This window comes from Pundamilia nyererei, unplaced genomic scaffold (genome assembly GCF_000239375.1).
Source record: "Pundamilia nyererei isolate P.nyererei 1_Seehausen unplaced genomic scaffold, PunNye1.0 scaffold00096, whole genome shotgun sequence".
Taxonomy (NCBI): Eukaryota; Metazoa; Chordata; class Actinopteri; order Cichliformes; family Cichlidae; genus Pundamilia; species Pundamilia nyererei.
In genome coordinates this window covers 1634789-1656228 of record NW_005187497.1, presented here as the reverse complement: position 1 = coordinate 1656228, position 21440 = coordinate 1634789, and the positions used below count along the sequence as shown (strand labels likewise).

At 39.5% G+C, this 21440-nt stretch overlaps 1 protein-coding gene across 1 annotated transcript in view; it reads left to right on the top strand.

Moving 5' to 3' along the window:
* r3hdm2 (R3H domain containing 2) overlaps positions 1-21440 on the top strand; it is a 54526-nt gene that overhangs the window by 13518 nt on the left and 19568 nt on the right. The window contains exons 3-14 of the mRNA XM_013912641.1: positions 12193-12352; positions 12802-12957; positions 13096-13318; positions 13908-13949; positions 14989-15075; positions 15225-15345; positions 15455-15533; positions 16086-16145; positions 16434-16574; positions 17885-17993; positions 19858-19953; positions 21235-21266. Of these exons, the coding sequence (XP_013768095.1) occupies positions 13160-13318; positions 13908-13949; positions 14989-15075; positions 15225-15345; positions 15455-15533; positions 16086-16145; positions 16434-16574; positions 17885-17993; positions 19858-19953; positions 21235-21266 (926 nt within the window). The 5' untranslated portion in view covers positions 12193-12352; positions 12802-12957; positions 13096-13159. The remainder of the gene's footprint in view (positions 1-12192; positions 12353-12801; positions 12958-13095; positions 13319-13907; positions 13950-14988; positions 15076-15224; positions 15346-15454; positions 15534-16085; positions 16146-16433; positions 16575-17884; positions 17994-19857; positions 19954-21234; positions 21267-21440) is intronic.

Sequence of the window (21440 nt, the reverse complement as noted above, 5' to 3'; positions counted from 1 at the left end):
CCAAATTCTATCGCGATATTTCATTTTCTTATCATTGCCTAACATTATACTGGTATTACTGTGAATGGTATGATATGGCCCAGCTCTAGGCAGCATGTCCTTTTTTTTAAATTTTTTTTTTTAATTTTTAAAAAAAATTTTTTGTCAAGAGACTAGAATATGTTTAAAAGGGTTCATTCTTTCACTGTTGCCACACATACAGTTTATCATCAACTTAACCATCACTTTATTTATTATTGATCCAGTTCTGTGTCCTTTCTTGAAGCAGGAAAGCAATGAGAGTGAGGGGGCTGTTTGAATCAGAGGGTTAAGAAATCTTTTATGTAATGCAATATCAGACAGTAGATCAGTATGAAAAACACTCTCAATCTTAATTTGACTAAAAAATCAATATATTTTTAAGGAACGCATATATTGCCATCCCTAGTTTTAGCATCATTACAGGTTTAACAATGCTTACTCGATATATCTGTATTAGAGTATAATTAGTGATGTTGTTGAATTATTCCAGTAAATATTAGAAACTAAATAATAAATATATTTGCTACACACTACTCTTCATCTTGCAGTGAATGACTTCACTCACTCTGCAAGCTACAATCAGCCTGATGTAATTTATTTCACGACAGATTCTATATGGCTCCTCTGACAAGCAGGTCATATGCCAAATTAAGATCATCGTATCACCAACCACTAACCTCATCTGGTATGCGTACAGAGATCTTGTTTGGGGTGTGTCTGTCTTGTTTTCAGGCCATGGACTGTGGTATATGGTATTTGATATTTATTTGGCAAAACTAGCCCTTGGGACTAAAGAAGGGATTAGAAACACTGCAGAGGATGATGTCTGGTGATCTAGGGAAATGAGTATTCACTAGCTGGATGGCTGAATGAATGGCAGTGTTTCCTTCCTGCTGGTTATTCTTGAGTGCACAAGCCACATTGTAAGAGACCACCACTTTGCACTGGCCTAAGATAGACAGCCTGGCAAGTTGACTGGCTGGATGCCTGACTTCTGGGTTTGGCTGGCTGGCAGTACTCAAGAAGCCAACAGTGTTGTGGTGTTGGCAGCCCAGAAATACAGCTGTTATTAAGTCTGGCTCAGGCAAATAGAGCCATTTGTGTAGATCACAGAGGACATCGGTCACCATCTGGACATATCCAGTAGTTGGTTAGCAGTAGTCAGACTTTATAATATATACTAGACCATTATGTTCTAATATCCCAAAGTAGCACTGTAAAATCTAATAGCGTGTGCAAGCAAACCCTTACTTATAACCAGCCCAGTTCTCGAAAGCTGTTTCTAATGTTGCTCATCAGTTGTCATGTAATTTTCTTTTTGTTTTTAGTTTCCCCTCTTGGCCCATCTATCACAATTAGCTATTCCACAGCCTGTGCCTCAGTCATGGGAACTGCTTAAGCCTGTACTGGTCTACAGTCTACACTTTTGAAGAGTGGGCAGTTTATGTCCTAGGTGGCTAATCATTTCGTCAACAAAGCTTTGAATTGTACATTTCTAATACAACAAAATGCTTATGGGTTTTAACTTCACAGTTTTGAGTAGTGCTCTGTTTTGATCAAAGCAGTAATTAGTGGGATTGTTGCAACAATCCCAGTACATGTTATTATTAAAAGATGCAGTGTTTCTAATCCCTCCTTTAGTTTGACTTCATTCTTTTGTTTTTTGGATGTCAGTGTAATTAACATTAAATGAATATAACTGATTAAGTGGTGTGTGTGTGCTTCTAAAAGACAAGTTATAAAGAACACACTTAAGTAAATGTCATAACACAAGACACTAACTTTGGAGCACAGTGCAAGCACATTGGGGGACAAATGTGTTTGTAATACTGCTCAATTCACCAAAGAATCTGTGTTTAGATATTTTTTTTAATTGGAAATGTATCTGTTTTGCTGTCAAATAGAAGCACACTCTGACAAAGGATTCCTTGAATAACTTGCGACAGTCACATACTCATTCATGAGTCCTCTATAAGCTTTTTAAAGACTAGACACTGCATTTTAAATGATGTGTAATTATGTGGTTTTTCACTTGGTGTGAAAATAAGCAGCCAGAAAAAGGTTTGGTTTTGTCCACACAACATCCTGATATTAAGTAGTACTGCAAATCCACTCCCACTACACCATTCCATCCATACAGTTTATTTCCCTGAATGTTGACAAGATTACATAAGAACTGGCAAAGTGAAACTGAAGAAACATCATGCAGAGGTGGAGCATGGGCAAAGGAAGAACCCATGACATTTTCTTGATGATCTGGATCTCTTTCTTTAATGTTGTGAGACAGAACATTATCAGAGTGCACGCTCTTCAAGTGACCCCGTAGTGTGTGTGTGTGGTTTTTTTTTTTGTGTCCCTCAGTTGTTTGCGGCACATGTACACAACCCAGTGCAGCACTGTCAATATCACCCTGGGGAGATTGCATTAAATATTACATCCTCTCTTCTTCCTCCACCTGTCTATAATTGTCACTTTGTCACTTCCACTTAGACTGTGGCAAATTTGAATTTCATCCCATGATCACACAGAAAGTCTTAAGAATAACTTCTGAGGAAGCATAACTCAGTTTTTAGACTGAAGTGATTATGAAGTGGTTTAAGGGGCAATAGAAATTGTTGCTGCTCCACTCTGCTCTCATATTGTACAGAACAGAAAATAATAGATAGTGGGCAAAAGCAAACAGGTTTTTATAGCATTTCTAAAATGCTAAACTGTGAAAACTAGCTGGATAAAACTTTTTGCAAATGTCTTAATTTTTTCAGTTGCTATCTCTGTGGAAAGGTGAAGATGCAAGGAGCTGAGGTAGTGAAAGTGGATGAGTTTAAATACCTGGGGTCAACCAGCCAAAGCAAAGGACAGTGCAGTGTAAGGAGGGCACGAAGGGAGTGCAGGCAGGGTGGAGCGGGTGGAGACAAGTGGCATAAGTACTTTGTTACTAAAGGATGGCAGCAAGCGTGAAAGGAAGGATTTAGAAGGTGGTAGTGAAACCCGCTCTGATATATTGTTTGAAAATGGTGGCACTCACAAAAGGCAGGAGGTGGAGCTGTAGGTGGCACAGTTGAAGATGCTAAGATTGGGACTGCCCAGGAGAGACGGGATTAGAAATGAGTATATCCGAGGGACAGCTGAGGTTGAGCGGTTTGGAAACAAATGTAGAGGCGAGGCTGAGATGTTTTGGACATATGCAGAGGGGGGATAGCGGATATATTGAAAGCATGTTGAAGATGGAGCTTTTGGGCAGGAGGAAAAGAGGAAGACCACAGAGAAGATTCATGGATTGGTGTGACAGAAGATGATGTCAGGGATAGGGTGAGATGTTGGCAGATGATCCAGTGTCACGACCCCCAAAGGGAGAAGCCGAAAGACGGAGCCGTTTCCTTTTATCACACTCAACTGTGACTTGCTGTGGGGAACAAAATATAATTGGAGCGTACCTGAAGATGATCTAATGTCTCTGGAAGGCTTCAGTGTGAGCTATAGCATTTTGAATGGATTCACTTGAGAGACTTATGTCCTGTAAATTTACTGTGAGCTAGTTTGAGCAATGTCAGCAATATTTAAAATAACATTGATGCACAAAGCTTTGAGTGTTAAATTTTTTTTTGGCTGATGGGTGTAAAATGACCTTTTACTGTGCATAATGTGCATCTGACAGAAAAGGGCAGTTACTATCTGCTGGGGCCTACTTACTTATTCTGGAAATCTGTTCTTGTGTCTGTGAGCTCAGTCTGTTTAGGTCAAGGTTCAGCTCCAACAGACCTAGTAGTTAGTCACTGCTTTCATGTGAATGGAGACAGTCAAGGACGTCATGCCCAAAGTGCACATTTAAACAAACTGTGTGAATGAATCACATTCTAATAATTTTGTGTTAAGCTGGTGTCCCCCTGTGTGTTTGCTGTGTCTGCAATTGAGCTGTGTTGTTTAGGCTATATGTAACCCACGATGCTGCTCTTTGTGTGTCTGTGTGTGTCGTTTTTGTCTTTACAAGAATACCCAATGATAAATACATTGAGCTTTGTAATTGGGGATAGACGAGGGTCGTGAGAGAGAAAAGAAGCGAAAAAAAAATATGGGGGTGTTGAGGGATATGGCTGCTTTTCTCTTGGTGACAGAGCTTGTTGCCATGGAGCTGGTCCTCCCATTGGTGGAAGTCTGGTCCAATCACTTAACAGTGCAGATTGTTTCATCATTGAGAAGTTTTTCCTCTCTTCCTGTCTCGGTAGCCACCCCTTGCTCCTCCATCCTTCATTCTTTTTCCCCCCTCTCCCATCTCTTACATCCTCTTGCACTGCTTCTCACACTAAAAGAAGCTGATATGTTACATAAGGTTTATAATGAGTGCAGTAGCTGCCACCCAGTTTCATTTTGACACAGTTATTCATTTAACATCAGCGGCTCAAGTGTGGGAGGCAGAATCTTTCATAAATCTCTTCACGGTGCTTGAGGAGACAAGATAACTCTAAAATCCAATATACATCTTCTTGAGGGCAGCTAAGAAATGTGATTATTTCAAATCACGTTTCTGATTGCCCAGAAGGGTTAAACACCGTGAAGTGCCTAGCTGTTGGACAGATTTTTTTTTTCCTTATTTTTTTTTTTTATTAGTTGCTAATGCTTCAGTAATGCTGTGTCTGAAATATTAGATTTAGCAGAATTTGAGTTTGTTCCCATTTTGCACAAAGTTTCAGGAATATTTCAGTTGTAAAACATGATGAATGCTCATGACATTTTCTCATTTTAGTAGTGTTGTCTTCGGCAGATAGACAAATAGATATTTGTCTGTTATACATCGCAAAACAAAAGAATGCCCCATTTTCTTATTGGAAACAGAGGTGGGTCATCTGTGTGTTTGCTTCCTCACATATTTGTAACTGAAAAGTAGCTTTTGGGCCTGCAATGTGTAAACACTAGTGGTGCAACGGATCGGATCATGGTTTTAAGTCACGGATCGGATCAATTTTCGGATCAGCAAAAAACGAAAAAAGACAAAAATTTAACATTTACTTATTCACTTATTGAAGTATTTTTTGCCTGTTAAAAACATTCAACTCAAGACTCATTCCACGCAATTATTAAAAAAAAATTATGGTTCAATATAGGGCAGTATAGGGCTTTGTATCTACCACTCAATTCAATTTTATTTTATTTATAAAGCGCCAAATCACAAAAACAGTCGCCTCAAGGCGCTTTATATTGTAAGGTAGACCCTACAATAATACATACCGAGGATTATATCGCACTCCACTGTGATATAATGAAGTGTCACGGTCCCGTAGCTTTCCATTGCCCTGGAGCTCCACCCATTTGTAGTAGTTAGGGCAACAGAAGATGCCTGAGACAGTTCAGCCATAACTTTAAACTTTTCCTGCTCATACATGCTTGGAACGATCTTGCCACTAAAGTGGACGCGCAACGGGATATCATAGCGTGGCTCAAGCACGTTCATCATAGTTTAAAACCCCCTTGTTTTGCACAACGGAGTTCGGCCTCCCGTCTGCAGCTAAACACCCCAATAGCTTTTGTAATAGCTTTAGCCCGGTCGGACTGGGCAGCAAAGGGCTGCTTAAATACCGAAAACTCCTCTGCTCCTCCACTTCGACCGCTAGCGCTGGCCATAACGATCGCTTGACAGACCCACCATGCGCACCATACACATACTTTTTTCTTCTTTTTCGAATCTTTGGATCACGTGCGTGCCGAACCGTGGAGTGGGATCGTTTCGGATTACGGATCAACCGTGATCCGTTGCACCTCTAGTAAACCCTGTTCAACACTGGTGTTGATACACCTTTTGATTGATATTTAAATATGCATATCAGGTGTACAAGGTCTCTGTTTTTCTGCTTCATCGCTAACATAGACCCCAAGCAGTTATCCCTTTTGCCACAGAATAAAGAAACAAAATGCATTATTTTGAATGAGACAGCATGGTTACGATTATTTTGGTCATTGTTGTAATTTCATATATTTTACATGATTATTTAAGTTAACAAACATCATGCAGTCCTTGAAACATGCCTCTTTATACATTTGATCTTTATACATAAATCAAATGAAAACAAGTCTTGAAGTGTATATGGTGGGGCAAACAGGGTTTTTCTACTAGGGAGTTGGCCCATAGAAGATGATGATTATGAATTCAACCCCAGCTCATTGCTGGTTCCTGCCAGCATGCAACTTTAACTATGGGAAATTTCAAGATACAGACAGGCAGGGGCAAATAGGGGCTTAGGCAGCAGCGGACTTGTGTACCTTGGTAGACTTGCATGGCAGCCTCGGGGGTAGTGATGGAGGCCTAATCTGACAGTTAGTTGGCACCACCAGTATAGGGGCTCAAGAGTTGGCTGGTCGCCTTGTAATCGGAAGGTTGCCGGTTCGAGCCCCGGTCGTTGTGTCCTTGGGCAAGAAAAATACTAAATTACTACCACACACCTTGACAGTGACCTCAAAAAGCCTTTTACTAATATCTTGTGATAAGGATAGCAGAACTGTTATTTTTAAATGGATATTTTAAATTTCATTTTTTTTCTTATATTGATAATTTTTTAAATAAAAGTGGTTATTTCACAACTCTTATTTACTTGTTTAGTTTTGGCCCACATGGAATTCAATATTTTTCTTCATCACCCACATTCCTGCACTCTTGCCTTCATCAATAATGCATCCAGGATCAAGTTGCCCCCTCTCTCTCCACTGGCGTTTGTTCATTATGCAGAAAAGATAGTCGTTTATGTAGCTAACACATCTTTTATGCCATCACCCACTTTGTCCTTGTGTGTTTTATTTTGTTAAGTTTTTTTCTCTTTATTTACGTTCTTTATGTTTTTCCACATGCAACAGTGGAAAAACTACTTATACATAGGGTATAAGTAGTGAGCCACAGAGAGATGGTTACGGAAAGGTATGTAGGTAGGTAGGTAACTAGGGAGGAAGAAGAGGGAAGGAGGGAGAGAATGAGTCATAGCTCGTCCCACAGGACTGAGTGGGCTGGCTGAGTGGAGGAGGATGGCGTCAGCACCAGGCTTGACAATTTAAGAAGACACATTAAAAGAGGAAGAAAAAGAGAGGCAGAGAGAACTAACATTTATTAGTGGGTGGAAGGAGAGAGAGGTATTGATAGGAGGGGTTGATGTGGAGGGGGTGGAAGGCAGGAAGGGGTATCCTCATAACACAGAGAGAAACGAGGGGGGTGGCAAGGAGAAGAACGGAGAGAAACATAAATGGAAGAAGAGAAATCCTTTCTTCCGCTACATTCGACCATTTATGTTCCCCTCATTTGTGTTTGAGTGCTGACAGAATGCTTTTTTTCCCCCTTCTCTGTGTCCTTATCTCTAACCCATATAATGTTCTTAATCCCTTTCACGGAGCTTGTGGCTGAAAACTATATAGACAAATGACTTATCTACAGATATTTAAGTGAAGCAAATGTGCATGGACCGCTATTCTACAGTCCCGAGTGCTCTGCCAGCGCCCTCGTCCCCTCCCTATGTGAAATTGTGCAACCAACGCAAAGGGGAATCCTCTCTGACACAGACAAGCACTGCTACGCACACACTGCGAGGGCTGCTGATATATGATATGTGCAGGCACTGAGCTTGCACAAACTGTGCTTTTACTACACACACATCAGCCTCCACTCTGCGAAGACATAACCTTGCTGCCTTTTGTGAAATGGGTTCTCTCTGACGTCAAATGGGCGAGGCGTGCAGCTGAATACAGAGGAGATGAACTGGGTCGAAGCTGCCTGTGTACGTCTCCCACTGCTCTCTGTGGGTTTGTGTGTGCATGCTCACTCCTGTTTGCAGCGATCTGCGATTTCATTCACCTTCATCTTTCATTCAGCCTCTGCAGAGAAAATGGAGAGGCATTCTTGCTACGCATGCTTTCCCATTATGAAATTTGAAATGATGCAGTGAATGAACTAAAAACTAGTCCTAGGTAGCAGCTATTAAGTTACCCTGAGAAAATTATAGGAATATACTGTGATTGTTCTGTTTATTTACCCTCTGAAGATTCCAGTGTATTTCTTACTGTTCTTATTGTTATGGTTTTTTCCTGAGGTGTTTCATGTTTTTAACAGTTTACAAACCCCCTCCCCTAATATTATCATACTCGGCTGGAAATGTCCACACTGGACTGTTAGTACTCTACGTAATAGTTAGATATATTAGAAATGTATGTCTATTATTAACTACCATTCCACTTGTAAAACTGTGTTTTTCGTTGGGTTGACCGATTTATTTTTGTTGAGGACAAAGAATTTTAAACTGGCCCCAAGTCTCATTCTGTTAGGCATTTGTTGTGTCAGCCAGTCCGTAGCATTTGATATCAATAATCTTACTGCATTTATAACTGCCATGCAATTCCTTTCATTTCTCTGGCTTACCGGACTGCTAACTATTGCAGAGACCCTGACCCAGCCTGACCAGATGGAAGCTAAATTTGACAGTGAGCTCATACCTGCAGACAATATTTAGTCTGGCTAGCTTACTGTCTGCAGTGGTTATATGCATACTGTGTGTTTGTAATGGTGTGTGTTAGTTTTAAGGCAGTGTTTACCAGCCTTACTGCCTTTCTCTCTCTCACACACACATAAATGCGCACACCCGCCCCTCATTTCTGATTCAGGGATCCTTTCCAGTCTCAGCTTTTGATGTGGTAACCTAAACCAGTGGGCTGGGTAGCTTATGACCTATGTGTCTCAGCATGGACCCTGTCATCAGGGTCCGTGCTACTCTGCAAGACCAGTAATGTGCATGATGTGGGTCAAAGTGTCCTGCACTGCATCATGACAGCTGATGAGGATTGACTATATTTGTTATGTTGTCAGTGGGTGGGATTTGTGGACCTCGGGTAATGTCAGACATACACAAAATCTTACCTCTGCAATCAAACACAAGTAGTATGTGAGAGTGAATTGTGCAAAAGCAAAAAAGCTTGACAATAGCAAAAAAAGTGGCATAGGTTAGTAATGACCCCACTGTTAGCTTTCGGTAAAAATAAATAATCTGCTGCACTGCCCGTGTTTTTTGTTGTAAGGTATGGCATAGAAGATGGCACCTGGGACTGTAAAGTCTAGCATTGCATTGTGCAGTGATTTACAATATGACACAGATGGTAAAAACAATTTGTGGTTGTACCTGGCTTTGTGGAAACATGCTTTCGACATAATTTGCAGTGTATGCTTTTCTAACCACATTATTAGTTTGCACAGTGTTATTCTCATGGCTTTTCATGTTGCCTGTCAAAACATTGATGGACTGAGTTCTCTTGCCTTTATATTGACCATGTCTCATATTTATATTGAAGAAAAGTTATTTTGTGATTATTATCAGTTTTATTGGCTGCCCTAGCAGATAGCCAAAGTGAGATGTCAGCATCAGGCCCTCCACCACATTGACTGAACTGGGGCACAGGAAGGAAAGAGCAGTGCTGCTGCTGATAATGTAGTTGTTCAGTCTACAGTGTGCAACCCTTAATATATCATAATGTAATCGTGGTGTATACATTTTTGATAAAATGGTCAAAAACAAATAAGGCTCAATCTTTACAAAACCTGTTGTTGCCCTGTTGCTCATAGGAAGTTTATTTGATTGTTAGGGCTTTTTCCAGAATACTATAGGGCAGGGGTGTCCACCTCCAGGCCTCAAGGGCCGGTGTCCTGCAGGTTTTAGATGCGTCCTTGATCCAACACAGCTGATTTAAATGGCTAAATCACCTCCTCAACATGTCTTGAAGTTCTCCAGAGGCCTGGTAATGAACTAATCATGTGATTCAGGTGTGTTCACCCAGGGTGATATCTAAAACTTGCAGGACACCGGCCCTTGAGACCTTGCAGTATAAAGTGGCTTGAGGTGTCTGTTGTGATTTGGCAATATATAAGTAAACCTGAATTTATGTGAATTTAATATAGACCCCCACACACTATATAGTGATATTGCCCATTGTTTAGAGATGCCCCATTTAAAAAGCCAGGGGTTAATTGTTTAACAGTTTATTTTGAGGCTAGATGTTACAAATCAGGAGTGGTTTTGACTATGAAACCACACATTTATTGAGCCTGTGATGCCCTGGATATCCTTTCAAAATGTTTGGATGGCAGTAATTTACAAAATAGACTTAATGTTGTACTCACAATGCCCTGAAACTAGTGAGTTTTCCTCATAAACTCTTTAGGAAAGTTTATCCCCGTGTTTTATTCAGGTCACAGGGTAAGGGAGCTTGAGGCTGTTTCCCCATAGATTGCTAACTAGTCTTTTTGCAACCACAGGTGTTGCCACTAAAACAGATTCAGGTTGAAGGAGATAACTTTTCTTTTGTTTACTGATTTAAGAGACCTTAAATTGGTTGTAATATCAGAGTGCTCTGTTCAATCATATAGGTGTGACTTTCATCCTTGCTAGCTAGGAGAATGAAGACACAACTTTCCCTTGTCATGTCTATACCAGGCTATACAGTTGGATAAAAATGAATGATAAATGCTGCTAGTGAATGTTTTGACATCATGTCCCAAGATGTTTTATCAAAATCAAAAGGAATATCGGTGTCATAATGCACATCGGTGTGAAAAGAAAAATAACAAGAAGAAAGATTCTGATAAATATGCAGCAGTCTGAAAGGTGTAGTCATGTTTATCATCATTCAGAGCAAGGAAAAGCACAGAGCAGGTTAAAGGCAACTGAAGAAGCCTCACTAGTCACTTATCAATTCAGTAGCATTAATTTGATGTTTTACTACTTGATATCCTGTGACCTAGAAAAATGAGAAACCACTTTGTTGTCAGTGTAAGATTGCCTGAACTTGAGAAAGCGAAAATGGAACACTCGTAATGGCGTATCCGGGCTCTTGCTGTTTTTCTTTTTCTTGCTGTATTTTCTCTGCTACTGTCCTTCCATATCTCTCTCTGTACACTGAAATCCTTTTATTTATTTTTAATATCATTGTTTTCTCTTCCTGTTTCACTGGTACTCCCTCAGCACAAATGGCACTAGTTCAGAATGACGTTATCATCTCCTTGGCAACCCCTTGGGCTGGTGTGTGTGTGTGCGTGCACGCGTGTAAGAAACTGGGAGGAGTGTTGATAGAGCAGAGATCATAAGCGAGGGATGGGCAGAGGAGGAGGGGATAGGTAAAGCCGGTTTATTCATAAGCACCCCACTACTGGCTCTGATTCACAATTTCTCCTGCAGCCCCTCCCTTACATTAAGCTTGCACAGTTTGCTCAGCCAGGAGATTTGAGACTGACGTTCGAAATGAATGAATATATTTGCTTTCGAATCAAAAATCTTTCCCTCTCTTTGTGCAAAACTGCCCTGCAGAGTGCGGTCAAGCAGGAGCATGATATTATTCTTATATGATCAAGTCGGCCACATGTCGGCGTAGCTGAAGTTTTGTGTAAGCAGAATATGGCTGGGACCTGTGGGTGCCCTGGTCAGTGATGTAGTGTAATGCTGCTGATGACGACTTTGCTGTTACATTGCCTGGGTCTTTCCCACACTGGGAATCCCTGCCTCATTTTGAACACTGTATCTATTCTGTTCTACAGCATGGCACAGTGGTACAGGCATGGATGTACATGAATCTTCAACAGTGCACGCAGTGCACATAATACAACAAGCGTACTTATTTTATATATACAATTATATTAACAAAGCTGCACAACGTGCTGTTTTTACTCCTGTGTGATGGAGGAATATAGGACTATATGACCGTTTATTTGCTAGTGAGGCTGTGCTGCTGTTCTTGCATGACACCAGAATTTTAAAAAAGTACTGTTGGCACTGTTCAGGACCTTTTTTTTTTTTTTAAACAGGCAGAAATTTTCAGTGTGCTAGACTCTGCCAGATGGTGTGTGTCTGCTACCTTTCTGCTGGGATGAATTGCAGAGGAGGAACACATTTTTAGCGCTTTCTCAGAAAGCACATCGTGAAACATGGAGCCCACACTGTAGAAACTAATTATAAGCAGTGACAAAGTCAACAATTTAGCAGTTTAAGGAAGATTAATCCTGCTTTAGCTGCTACTTTTTAAAACCTGCCTGCTGCTAGGGTTTGAGCTTTCAGCTGCTTTGTCCCCCTCCCTCTTAGAAATAGCAACAGCAGCAGCGATGAGTCACTCAGTGTGTGAAACATGACGTCATCCGTGTCTTCCTCTTCTGCTCTTGGTATACAGGACTCCTGACTGTAGGACAGACCATGCTGCTGCACTAAGCTGAAGAGCGAGAGAAGGAGAGAGAGGCCACTGAGGACCCCTGAGGTGGTGGCTGGTCGTTTGGTGCCCCTCCCACTTGTCTGGCTGGCTGGCTGCTGCCTCTTCAATTCATCTGATTGCTGTAGATATCTTTTTTTTCCCCCCCCATGTGCATGTTGTTTTTCTAAGGTTATCCTAAAGGTGTGTCATTGAGAGCAGGTTTTGCACCTATGTTGGGAAATGTAGACCTTAAAATTAGTTACTAAAATGAGTTATTCTGCATTTCTAGTTTTTTTTTAATTTACAAACTGTGATTTATTTTTGTCTGATGTTTTTTTAAAAAACAAGAACCAAATAACCAAAAATAGCCTCCCTAATTTAAACCTAAAAAGTTTTTAGATGCTACTTTTTAAAGTTGCTGCTGTTAGGTTGAGCTTTCAGCTGCTGTGTTCCCCCACTCAACTCCACTTGAGTGTCACAAGGCGCAGTAAAGTGTTACATTTATATATATATATATGTATGTATATGTGTATATGTATATGTGTATTATGTATCATAATTTGGGGATTTTTCTCTCTCTTGTCCTTATAGCCCTTCCCCAGAGGCTAAGACTTGCTATGGACTGCACTTCGCCCCCTGCTGCAGCCCAGTCGAGTACACTACGTTAGTGGGTCCCCACATCTTTTCGTGTGGTTCCTGTCCAGACTCAGTGAACAGAGTCCAGCTCCGATCTGGTACCACCTACAGGTAAATGGTGTTAAAGTACATTCTCTCTGTCTTTTTTGGCTTTCCTTGCACAGTTTTTGCCAAGTGGGTAGCCATTCTGTGCAGCGAGTGCAGAACTTCCCCTTCTTATATCTATCTTCTTTTTTTTTCTTCTCTCAGCCACTGCTGGGTCCTCCACCCAACCCCCTCCCCACTCCCACCCTCCCCCCTTTCCCCTAAAAAGATGTCAGTGAGCCTGACAACGGACATCCAGCAGGAGGGAGAGAGTGGGCCACTTATTGAGCCCTGCAGTCGAGGCAAGACCTCCCCTCAACCACAGGGCACCAAAGAAGGAACTGGAGAGAGCCTGGAGCCGGATGATAGCTCTCCACAGGATGCACAGGTAGGAGAAGTTGATCATACTGGTGATAGTAAGTTTGCATTTAGATGTTAAAAAAAGAAAGGAAGTTGTATTCCACATAGTTCTAACGCATTTCCTCTCTTGAGAAGGACCATTGTTGAATTTCAGGGCTGGTAACAATACCCAGTAATCAGCTGTTTGTTTTGTTTTGTGACTAGTAAGCTAACCAATTATTGTTGGTGTTACGGATGAGGTGGATTCAAGTCAGGAAATTCATATTATTATTATTATTTTTTTCAAATGAAGCTACCTTTACCTTCTACTTTATTGGCAAATATCTTATTGTGCTTGACAAACATTGTCTTTTCAGTAACACATTACCAAAAGTTTTATTCCTTATTTTGCTGCAGGTTTTTTAATCAACGAACAATAGCGTTATTATCCCACATGTTGTGTTGAAGCTTTGAGTTAGCCAGTAATATTTAAACCTCATTATGGTTTATACTGATGAATGCAGAACAATTTCTTACACACATGTTCATTTACTCCTCAACTTTATGTACCCTATTTAGTTTGTGTCTAATATACTGTCATTTAATTAATAAAATGATTCAATAAACTATTCTTTCAGAAGCGGGCTCCTAACCACAGCCATGGAAGGAAAAGGGCCAAGGTAAGTGTCTGTGGTTAGATTTTTTTTTTCTTTTTAAATAAATTTATTCAAGTTTATTCTTAATTCCTTGAAATAATCCCCGTGCTATTTTGTTTGTTTGTATAAGGCGACCTTCCATTATTAACACTGTAATCCTCTCAACTACAGAGGAGCACCTCCTTTATTGGCTTAAAATCTTAAGTCCAACTTTAAAAGTAGCTGTGTTAGACTGACCTCTGAAATGATAAGAGAAAAACAGATACAACCAGTTACATTTTACAACTAGATGTTGGTTTGCAGAGTAAAGGGAAAAAGAAAATCAGGTCAGCTGTTTCGTGAGTATGGCGACCAAATTGTACGTACAGTAGCATAGTAAAGTAACATTTTCATTCAGTTATGTTAGTAATGAGTTATGGATACTGTAGCTCTCTTAAACTGGCTTTACCTTACTTATATGTATGTGTAATTGATTTTGGACATTCGGACATTGATAAATATGACATACCAGTGTTTAGTCATTCTTGATTATGAGAGTTCAACCCAGTTATTGTGTTTTTGGAATGGTATTTTAGTATGACATACCTTGCTTAACCAGTTCCCAATGCTTTCATTAGATAATGGCTCTCATCATGTCACTTAAAGGTTTAATTTTCTCTGGGGTTTTAACCAACAAATGAAGTGTTGTCATTACATATGCTGTATTGAAGATTTGTGTTAGCCCTGTGCCATCTTGGGTCTTTCTTCATTAGCTAATATCATTGTCCTGAAGGCTCGAGAGACATTTATGCTGTTGTTTATGCGATAGAAAGCCTAACATCAGAATTTTGGCATGGTACACAACGATGTTAATGAAATTCAGAGTTTCCTTGTATCAAAATGCTAGGTGCTTGTATTTTACACATGGATAGATGTAATAGTATGTTGTCGTAGTAAATTATAGTTGGAAAGTCTGAGCATAAAATCTAAAATCTAGCTTAGAGCAAATCGCACTATTTCTGTGTTTAGAATATAAAATTGTAACACATTAGCCTTACAGATAATTTGTGTGGTAATCTTTCAGTCTAATGCCAAACTGAAGCTGGTACGAAGTCTTGCAGTGTGTGAAGAGTCCTCCGGTCCGTTTTCCAATGATGGACCACCAGAATCGGTAACGTGTTTTGTTTTATTTTTTGGTTGGTTTTTTTTTGGTTTTTTGTGGTTTGCAAGTCTGTTTTGACGGGATTTACAATGCTTAATAGGCAAAATTAGTAAATGCACAACCTGCAATTTGTGTAATAATGAAAAGCGGTTTTCTAGGATATCATCCAGCTTCACATCAGCTGTCCATCTGACAAAGAGGAGGAGAAGTCCTCGAAGGACGAGTATGAAAATGAAGAGGAGAAGAAGGACAAGACTCCCCGAAAGATGCTGTCACGTGGTAAGATGCAAACTCTCACTTCATAAAAGTATCTTTTCCTATCAACATCTTCCCTTAACTCTGTCTGATTATGCCCCCCCCCCCCTCCCTTTTTGTTTTTTTTTAATAGACTCCAGTCAGGAATATACTGACTCCACAGGCATCGACGTTCACGAGTTTCTGGTCAACACACTGAAAAACAATCCCAGGTACGGGTCTGACGGATAAACATGTTGGTAATAAGACGAGCACAATAATAAATTACTTATTAAGTAAGATAAGTGCTATTGATTTATACCAATCAATTTATAAAATTGATTTTTCCCATTTTTTTAACAGGCTCAAATAGTGCAGTTCTTTGTCCAAACTATGAAAATATGAAATAATATCAAACTTGATAGCAATGATTTTATTTAAATTGCATTTTTTTTATTGTAAAATCAAATATCATTTGTTTTTGACTAGTTGTTAAAAAAAATCTGCACTCTCTAAATATCTTCATTTTCATCCTGAAAAATTGGATGTTGTGTCATGAGATACGATCTACGCCTGTACAGGCTTCTGTACATGAATTTTACTTTTTTAGATATCTGAAAAACAGCAAATTTTGGTGTCCTGAATTTTGAGAACACTTTTTTTTGTTGTTGTTGTGTGTGTGTGTGTGTGTAATGACATGTCAGTAGTATACTTGCTCCACTATTCAGCGTCTTGCTCACCTCTCTGATCTGTCCCTCACTCGCTTTCCCTCTATGGCTCACCAGGGATCGAATGATGCTGCTTAAACTGGAACAAGATATCCTGGAGTTCATTAATGACGACAAGTAAGCCACGTTCTTCATATCACTCACATGTTTTTAAATTTAGCCCTCCCACCTTCAGTTCTTATTATTTATAGTGTGCTGAGGAAATGAGAGAATTATTTTAAGTTGTAGTTGTGTATTCTGTAATTAAGAATACTATTTGTGTATCCTAACAGTTTGAAAATCTATCTTTATCCTTTATAAATATTGTTTTTCAAATGTCCTAAATAATCAGAGAATTAAAACCCAGCTGTGGGTAATTTGCTCTGTTGAAATAACCTGCTTCATGCATTTTTATCTCTGTTTCAGTAACCAGTATAAGAAGTTTCCACAAATGACTTCTTATCATCGTATGCTGCTGCACCGTGTGGCTGCCTACTTTGGCATGGACCATAATGTGGATCAGACGGGAAAGGCTGTCATCATCAACAAGACGGGCAACACACGCATGTGAGTGTAGTTTGTCTTTGGCTCAGATTTCAACTAGTCTGGTTAGTTAGAACATCAAATTAATGCTCAAAGTTCAATCCTGTTCCAAGACAAAACACAAGAGGCAATGTATGTGATATCAGCAAGAGTACACAAAAACTTTATTTTAGATTTAATTACTGTTCATTAAATAAGTTCAAATTAGGACATTGGCTGTGGTGGAAAAAACCCTCAGCACACAAGTTTGACTCCCTGCATGTATGCGCCCCCCCCCCCCAAAAAAATCTAATAGATTTTTATCAGTTTTATTTAACTCTGTACCATTGTTTCAACTAAGAAAGAAGTAAATTTTTAATATAAATAATACTTGTATTGAGGTATCGATTGTGCCAGCAGCAGTTTCACCTTAGATCAGCGGTCCCCAACCTTTTTGGCGCCATGGACCGGTTTATGCCCGACAATATTTTCACGGGCCGGCCTTTAAGGTGTCGTGGATAAATACAACAAAATAAAACTAGTACCGGTACCGAAAAAAAAGATTTATTCATACACACGTGAAAAGACCCAGGAAAACCGAGTTAATGATAAAAACGATAACAAAATAACGCTGAAAACCCTGAAAACCACACATTTCACACCTGAGCCTCAACTCTCGCGGCCCGGTACCAAGCGACTCACGGACCGGTACCGGTCCGAGGCCCGGGGGTTGGGGACTGCTGCCTTAGATGTTAAAGTGGACAAAAATACTATGTGAGGATTTGTTAAAGCACATGTTGACAAATCGTTAGATCTAGAAATGAAAGAACAAAACATTTGACTCCCTTTGGAGGTACCAGCATTGCAAAATTTACTGTTTTTTCCCTATAGTTTACAAAATTTCACCAGCTCAGTTTTATCTAGGTTTATTTACTATATCAGTTTTCAGAAATCCACTCAACTTTTCTAGGCATGATTGGATGGAAGTGCATTTAAGAACATCATGTCTGACACTGTCAGATTGGGCATTAAGCTTTCTTGAACTGTCAAATCCCCCATGTGGAGTTTGATTTGCACGGATGTGACAGCATTGCAGGCAATAGTCTTGTGAGTTCACAGCTAGTGTCCTGTCTCATGCACGATTTACTTAAGCAGAATATTTCCAGTATTAAGAACCCAGCTGACGCAAATTAACTCCTGCTGTGACACATGTGGGGCAGTGCTTTAGAGCTTTGGACAACAGTTTCTTTCCCAGATTCTCCCAAAATTCTTGTCTTGAATTCATGTGTGAAACGAGCTCATGTTTAAAAGTATGCTTTTTGTCCTCCACAACGTTTGTTTTTTTGGTTGTATAGCCCAGAACAAAGGTTCTCTGAACACATCAAGGATGAACGCAACATGGACTTCCAGAAGAAGTTCATCCTTAAGAGAGATGATGCTAGCATGGACAAAGATGATAATCAGGTACATCGATTGTTATCACAAGTACCTTGTAATTTTTTGTGTGTATACAGTGGTTCATTTGTTTGTTTGTTTTTGTCACTTTCCACGCATGCTAGTGTTTTTAGCTCCACCAATGAGTTGGATTCCTCGCTGAGTAACAAAAGCTTCTGTAGGCTTGTCTCAAATAGTTTTTCTTAATAACTTTAAAAGAAACACTGTATGTAAAGCTAGTTCTCAATCTTGCTGCCACATGTTACAGCTTTTGGAGATGGCCCCACAAAAATAAAGGGACATAGCTGGATTTAATGGCATGTGGTGTTTGACATGTTTTTCATTCAGTCAGACAACAGATTGCCGAGGCATCTGGATGTGTGAACAACAAGCATTGCAGCAATTTCTTGGCTCAGTCCTGTAGTCATCTTACATAACCTTGCTGAGGAGGCTAATTAGCTGTGTCAGTAACAGTTATGATAGAATGCAGGGTTTGGCCACAGAATGGCCATTGGCTACAGTATACTGTTAAAATAGCACAGTTATCAGTTAGGAGTGAAACTGCATTTGTTATCAAATATGAATTTTAAAATTTTTAATCTGCAGAATCTGGAAACATACCACATATATTGCATTCCTAGGCTATGTACAAATAATTGCATTTTTCTCTCTGATCCTGATGCAACCATTGCATTTTAGCTTTTTGCTTGGTTTCACATCCTATGGTTTCCATATACAGAATCTTTTCTTATTGCTAAATTGTGGTGATAAATTTAGGATGATGACTGGGAACTGCTTGACTGCACCATTTCCTTTCTAACCTAGCATCACCAATATCATTTCTGTATTAGTTATCGTCCTCCTACTTTCATACAGTTCATAGTCTTTAAGACATTTCAAAATCTTCTTGATGGCTAAGCCTAACATTATGACCACTAGTACAGATGAATGTTAATTACCTTATTCCAACAGCAAAGGTCAGAGAAAGACAGCAGCAGAAGGTTTTTCTGAGTGTATCCAAACTCCCCATCAGCAGTTATGAGTGTCTTTTTAGAGCTTTCCAGTAATCAAATTAGGGAATGTATTAGAGGAAATCCAAACTGTTTTGGCTTTGGCTTAGAATTTACAGGAATTAAATGATCATCGATGCTCGAGTCTGTGTACAAGATCCCCTGAGGACCTGTGTGTTGCACCCAAAAGAGTAACGAAGTTCCCTGCAGTGGTGGTCATAATGTGACAGCTTTGGGGACCCCACAATTGTGAAACATGTAGCACAGAAATTCAGTGCAAAACTTGAATTTATCTGCTGTATTGTTAAATTTGATCTATGTTGAAGAGCTATAAAATTATACACTTTTATAAAAACACTTTCAGTTTATTTCAAAAGGAACTTGATCTTTGCATGCTTCGATATTTGAGTAGCTCTTGAGATTTTAAATTAAACCTTAAATTGGACATTTTCAAATACAGAGACAATTCTCCACTTTGGAATTAGGAGATTCTGTCTCAAAATTGATTTTGTTTATTTTGTTTTCTGGACCAAGTTTATCACACCATTTTATTCATTTCAGCAGTGTTTGTTTGGGGCTATGACACTTTTTCCTAATGCTTGCACAGATTTGTCATGCTGTCTTCTATGATTCTATGTTCTCTCACGTTTGTGGTGTTAAAAATTCCCACGCTGACTCATCCCTTGAACACTCACTTTGCACAGTTTTCATTCTGCTGTCTTGTTTTGACAACAGACATCTGCTCTTCCTCACATGCTATTGTTATCTTGTGCATTGCTGCTACTTTTCTTGACAGCAGGTTGCACAAAGTGTGACTATACGTGTTTGAAAATTAAATTGCATGCTTAATTATTTTACATTGTCATTCTCTCCCCAAATGTTAGATCCGCGTGCCGCTGCAGGACGGGCGGCGTAGCAAGTCCATTGAAGAGCGAGAGGAAGAATATCAGCGGGTACGAGACCGGATCTTTGCCCGAGAAGTAAGTATTGAACATGGATGGAGGAGCAAGTGCTTGCAGTGCATATTTCCTCATATGTCAACAGCACCAGTGTTTACTCAGTCAGGTTTACTCAGAAATTAATTTCTTTGTGATAATCTTCCACAATATCAACAATTACCTTCACTTAGTAATTTACTTTATGTGTTAAACTTTTTAATGAACTGTTCTTTTTCTTGGGTTGAATATTTGACAGTTGTATTTTGACCAGATGCTTGTGGTAGACATAAACAAGCTTTGGACATAATTTAATGGGATTTCTGACTGTTTGTCTTGGCAGAATTAGTAAAGTTCAGTACAGTTTGTTGTTTTTCAGGAAGAACCTACATTTTAAGCACATTTACACATAATGATCTTAAAGAGTTAAGATCAGAAAGACTTTATGTTAGCTGGATTTATCCCTCCTATTAGCTGCTTTGATTTGTGTTCAATGTGAGATGTCTGAGGTATTCGTCCTCCTCTATCATTAGTGTTTAGCGTTTTTTGAGTTGTTTGGAGCCATATGGTCTGTTCTCCACTTAGCTAAAGGTAACACCTTGGGCTTACTGATCTTAAGCACTTTCCAACTTTTTGGGAGATTATTAGAAAGTAAGTGATCAGAATCATGTGATAATCCTGGAATCTGCAGTTCGTAAGAAATGCGTTAGAAAGGAAAAAAAAAATCATTTTTATCCCCCCCCTTTAAGAGAGTTATGTAGTAGGGTCATTCAACCTCAGAGGAACAGGTCAAAGAAACCAGTGAAGTCATTTTGGATATGAATGCCATAGCATTACAGATCCTTCAGAGTTTTATCCATGCTGCCTTTCCAGTGAGTCCCTCATCTCAGACCCGCTCACTCAAATGGCACCGGGTTGGACTGCTGGCAAGAGTAGTCCTTGTTGAAAGTGTAGACTGTTGAGAAATGGGTCCTGTGGTAAACTCACCAAGGCTGCGCATCAGAACAAAGATGTCATAAAATCTGCCTGTAATAGATTGAAACTGTAACTGGATGTAGTCCAAAACACTGAAGTTAAAGCTCGTCTGCTGGATGAGAGAAACACTGAAAAGGCAGTTTTGTGTTTTGATTCTTATTATTTGCCACACTCAATTTGCAGTCTCTTGTGAGGTTCTTGATCCCACACTGGGAATCTGTGCTTTATTTTATGCCAAATACTCATAAATCCAAGCCTGTAAACCTTTTTGAAATGGAAAACACTGCTTGTCTTAAGTGCTCTTGAAAGAATTATACATTTCATAATGTGCAGGTGTCCTTTTTTTTACAGTCTTCTCAAAATGGATACATCAATGACAACAGGTAAGATCCTACGTTCTTCTGAAGAGTTCAATGTTTGTAGTTCATAGACTTCATCATGGCCATCTCTCCTATTAACACTGTATTGTGTTAGGTTTTAGTTATGAGAGGTAGGCAGCTACCTCATTAAAATATTAAGAAGTATCTGTATGAGTTGAATTTTTGACTTCTTGCAAG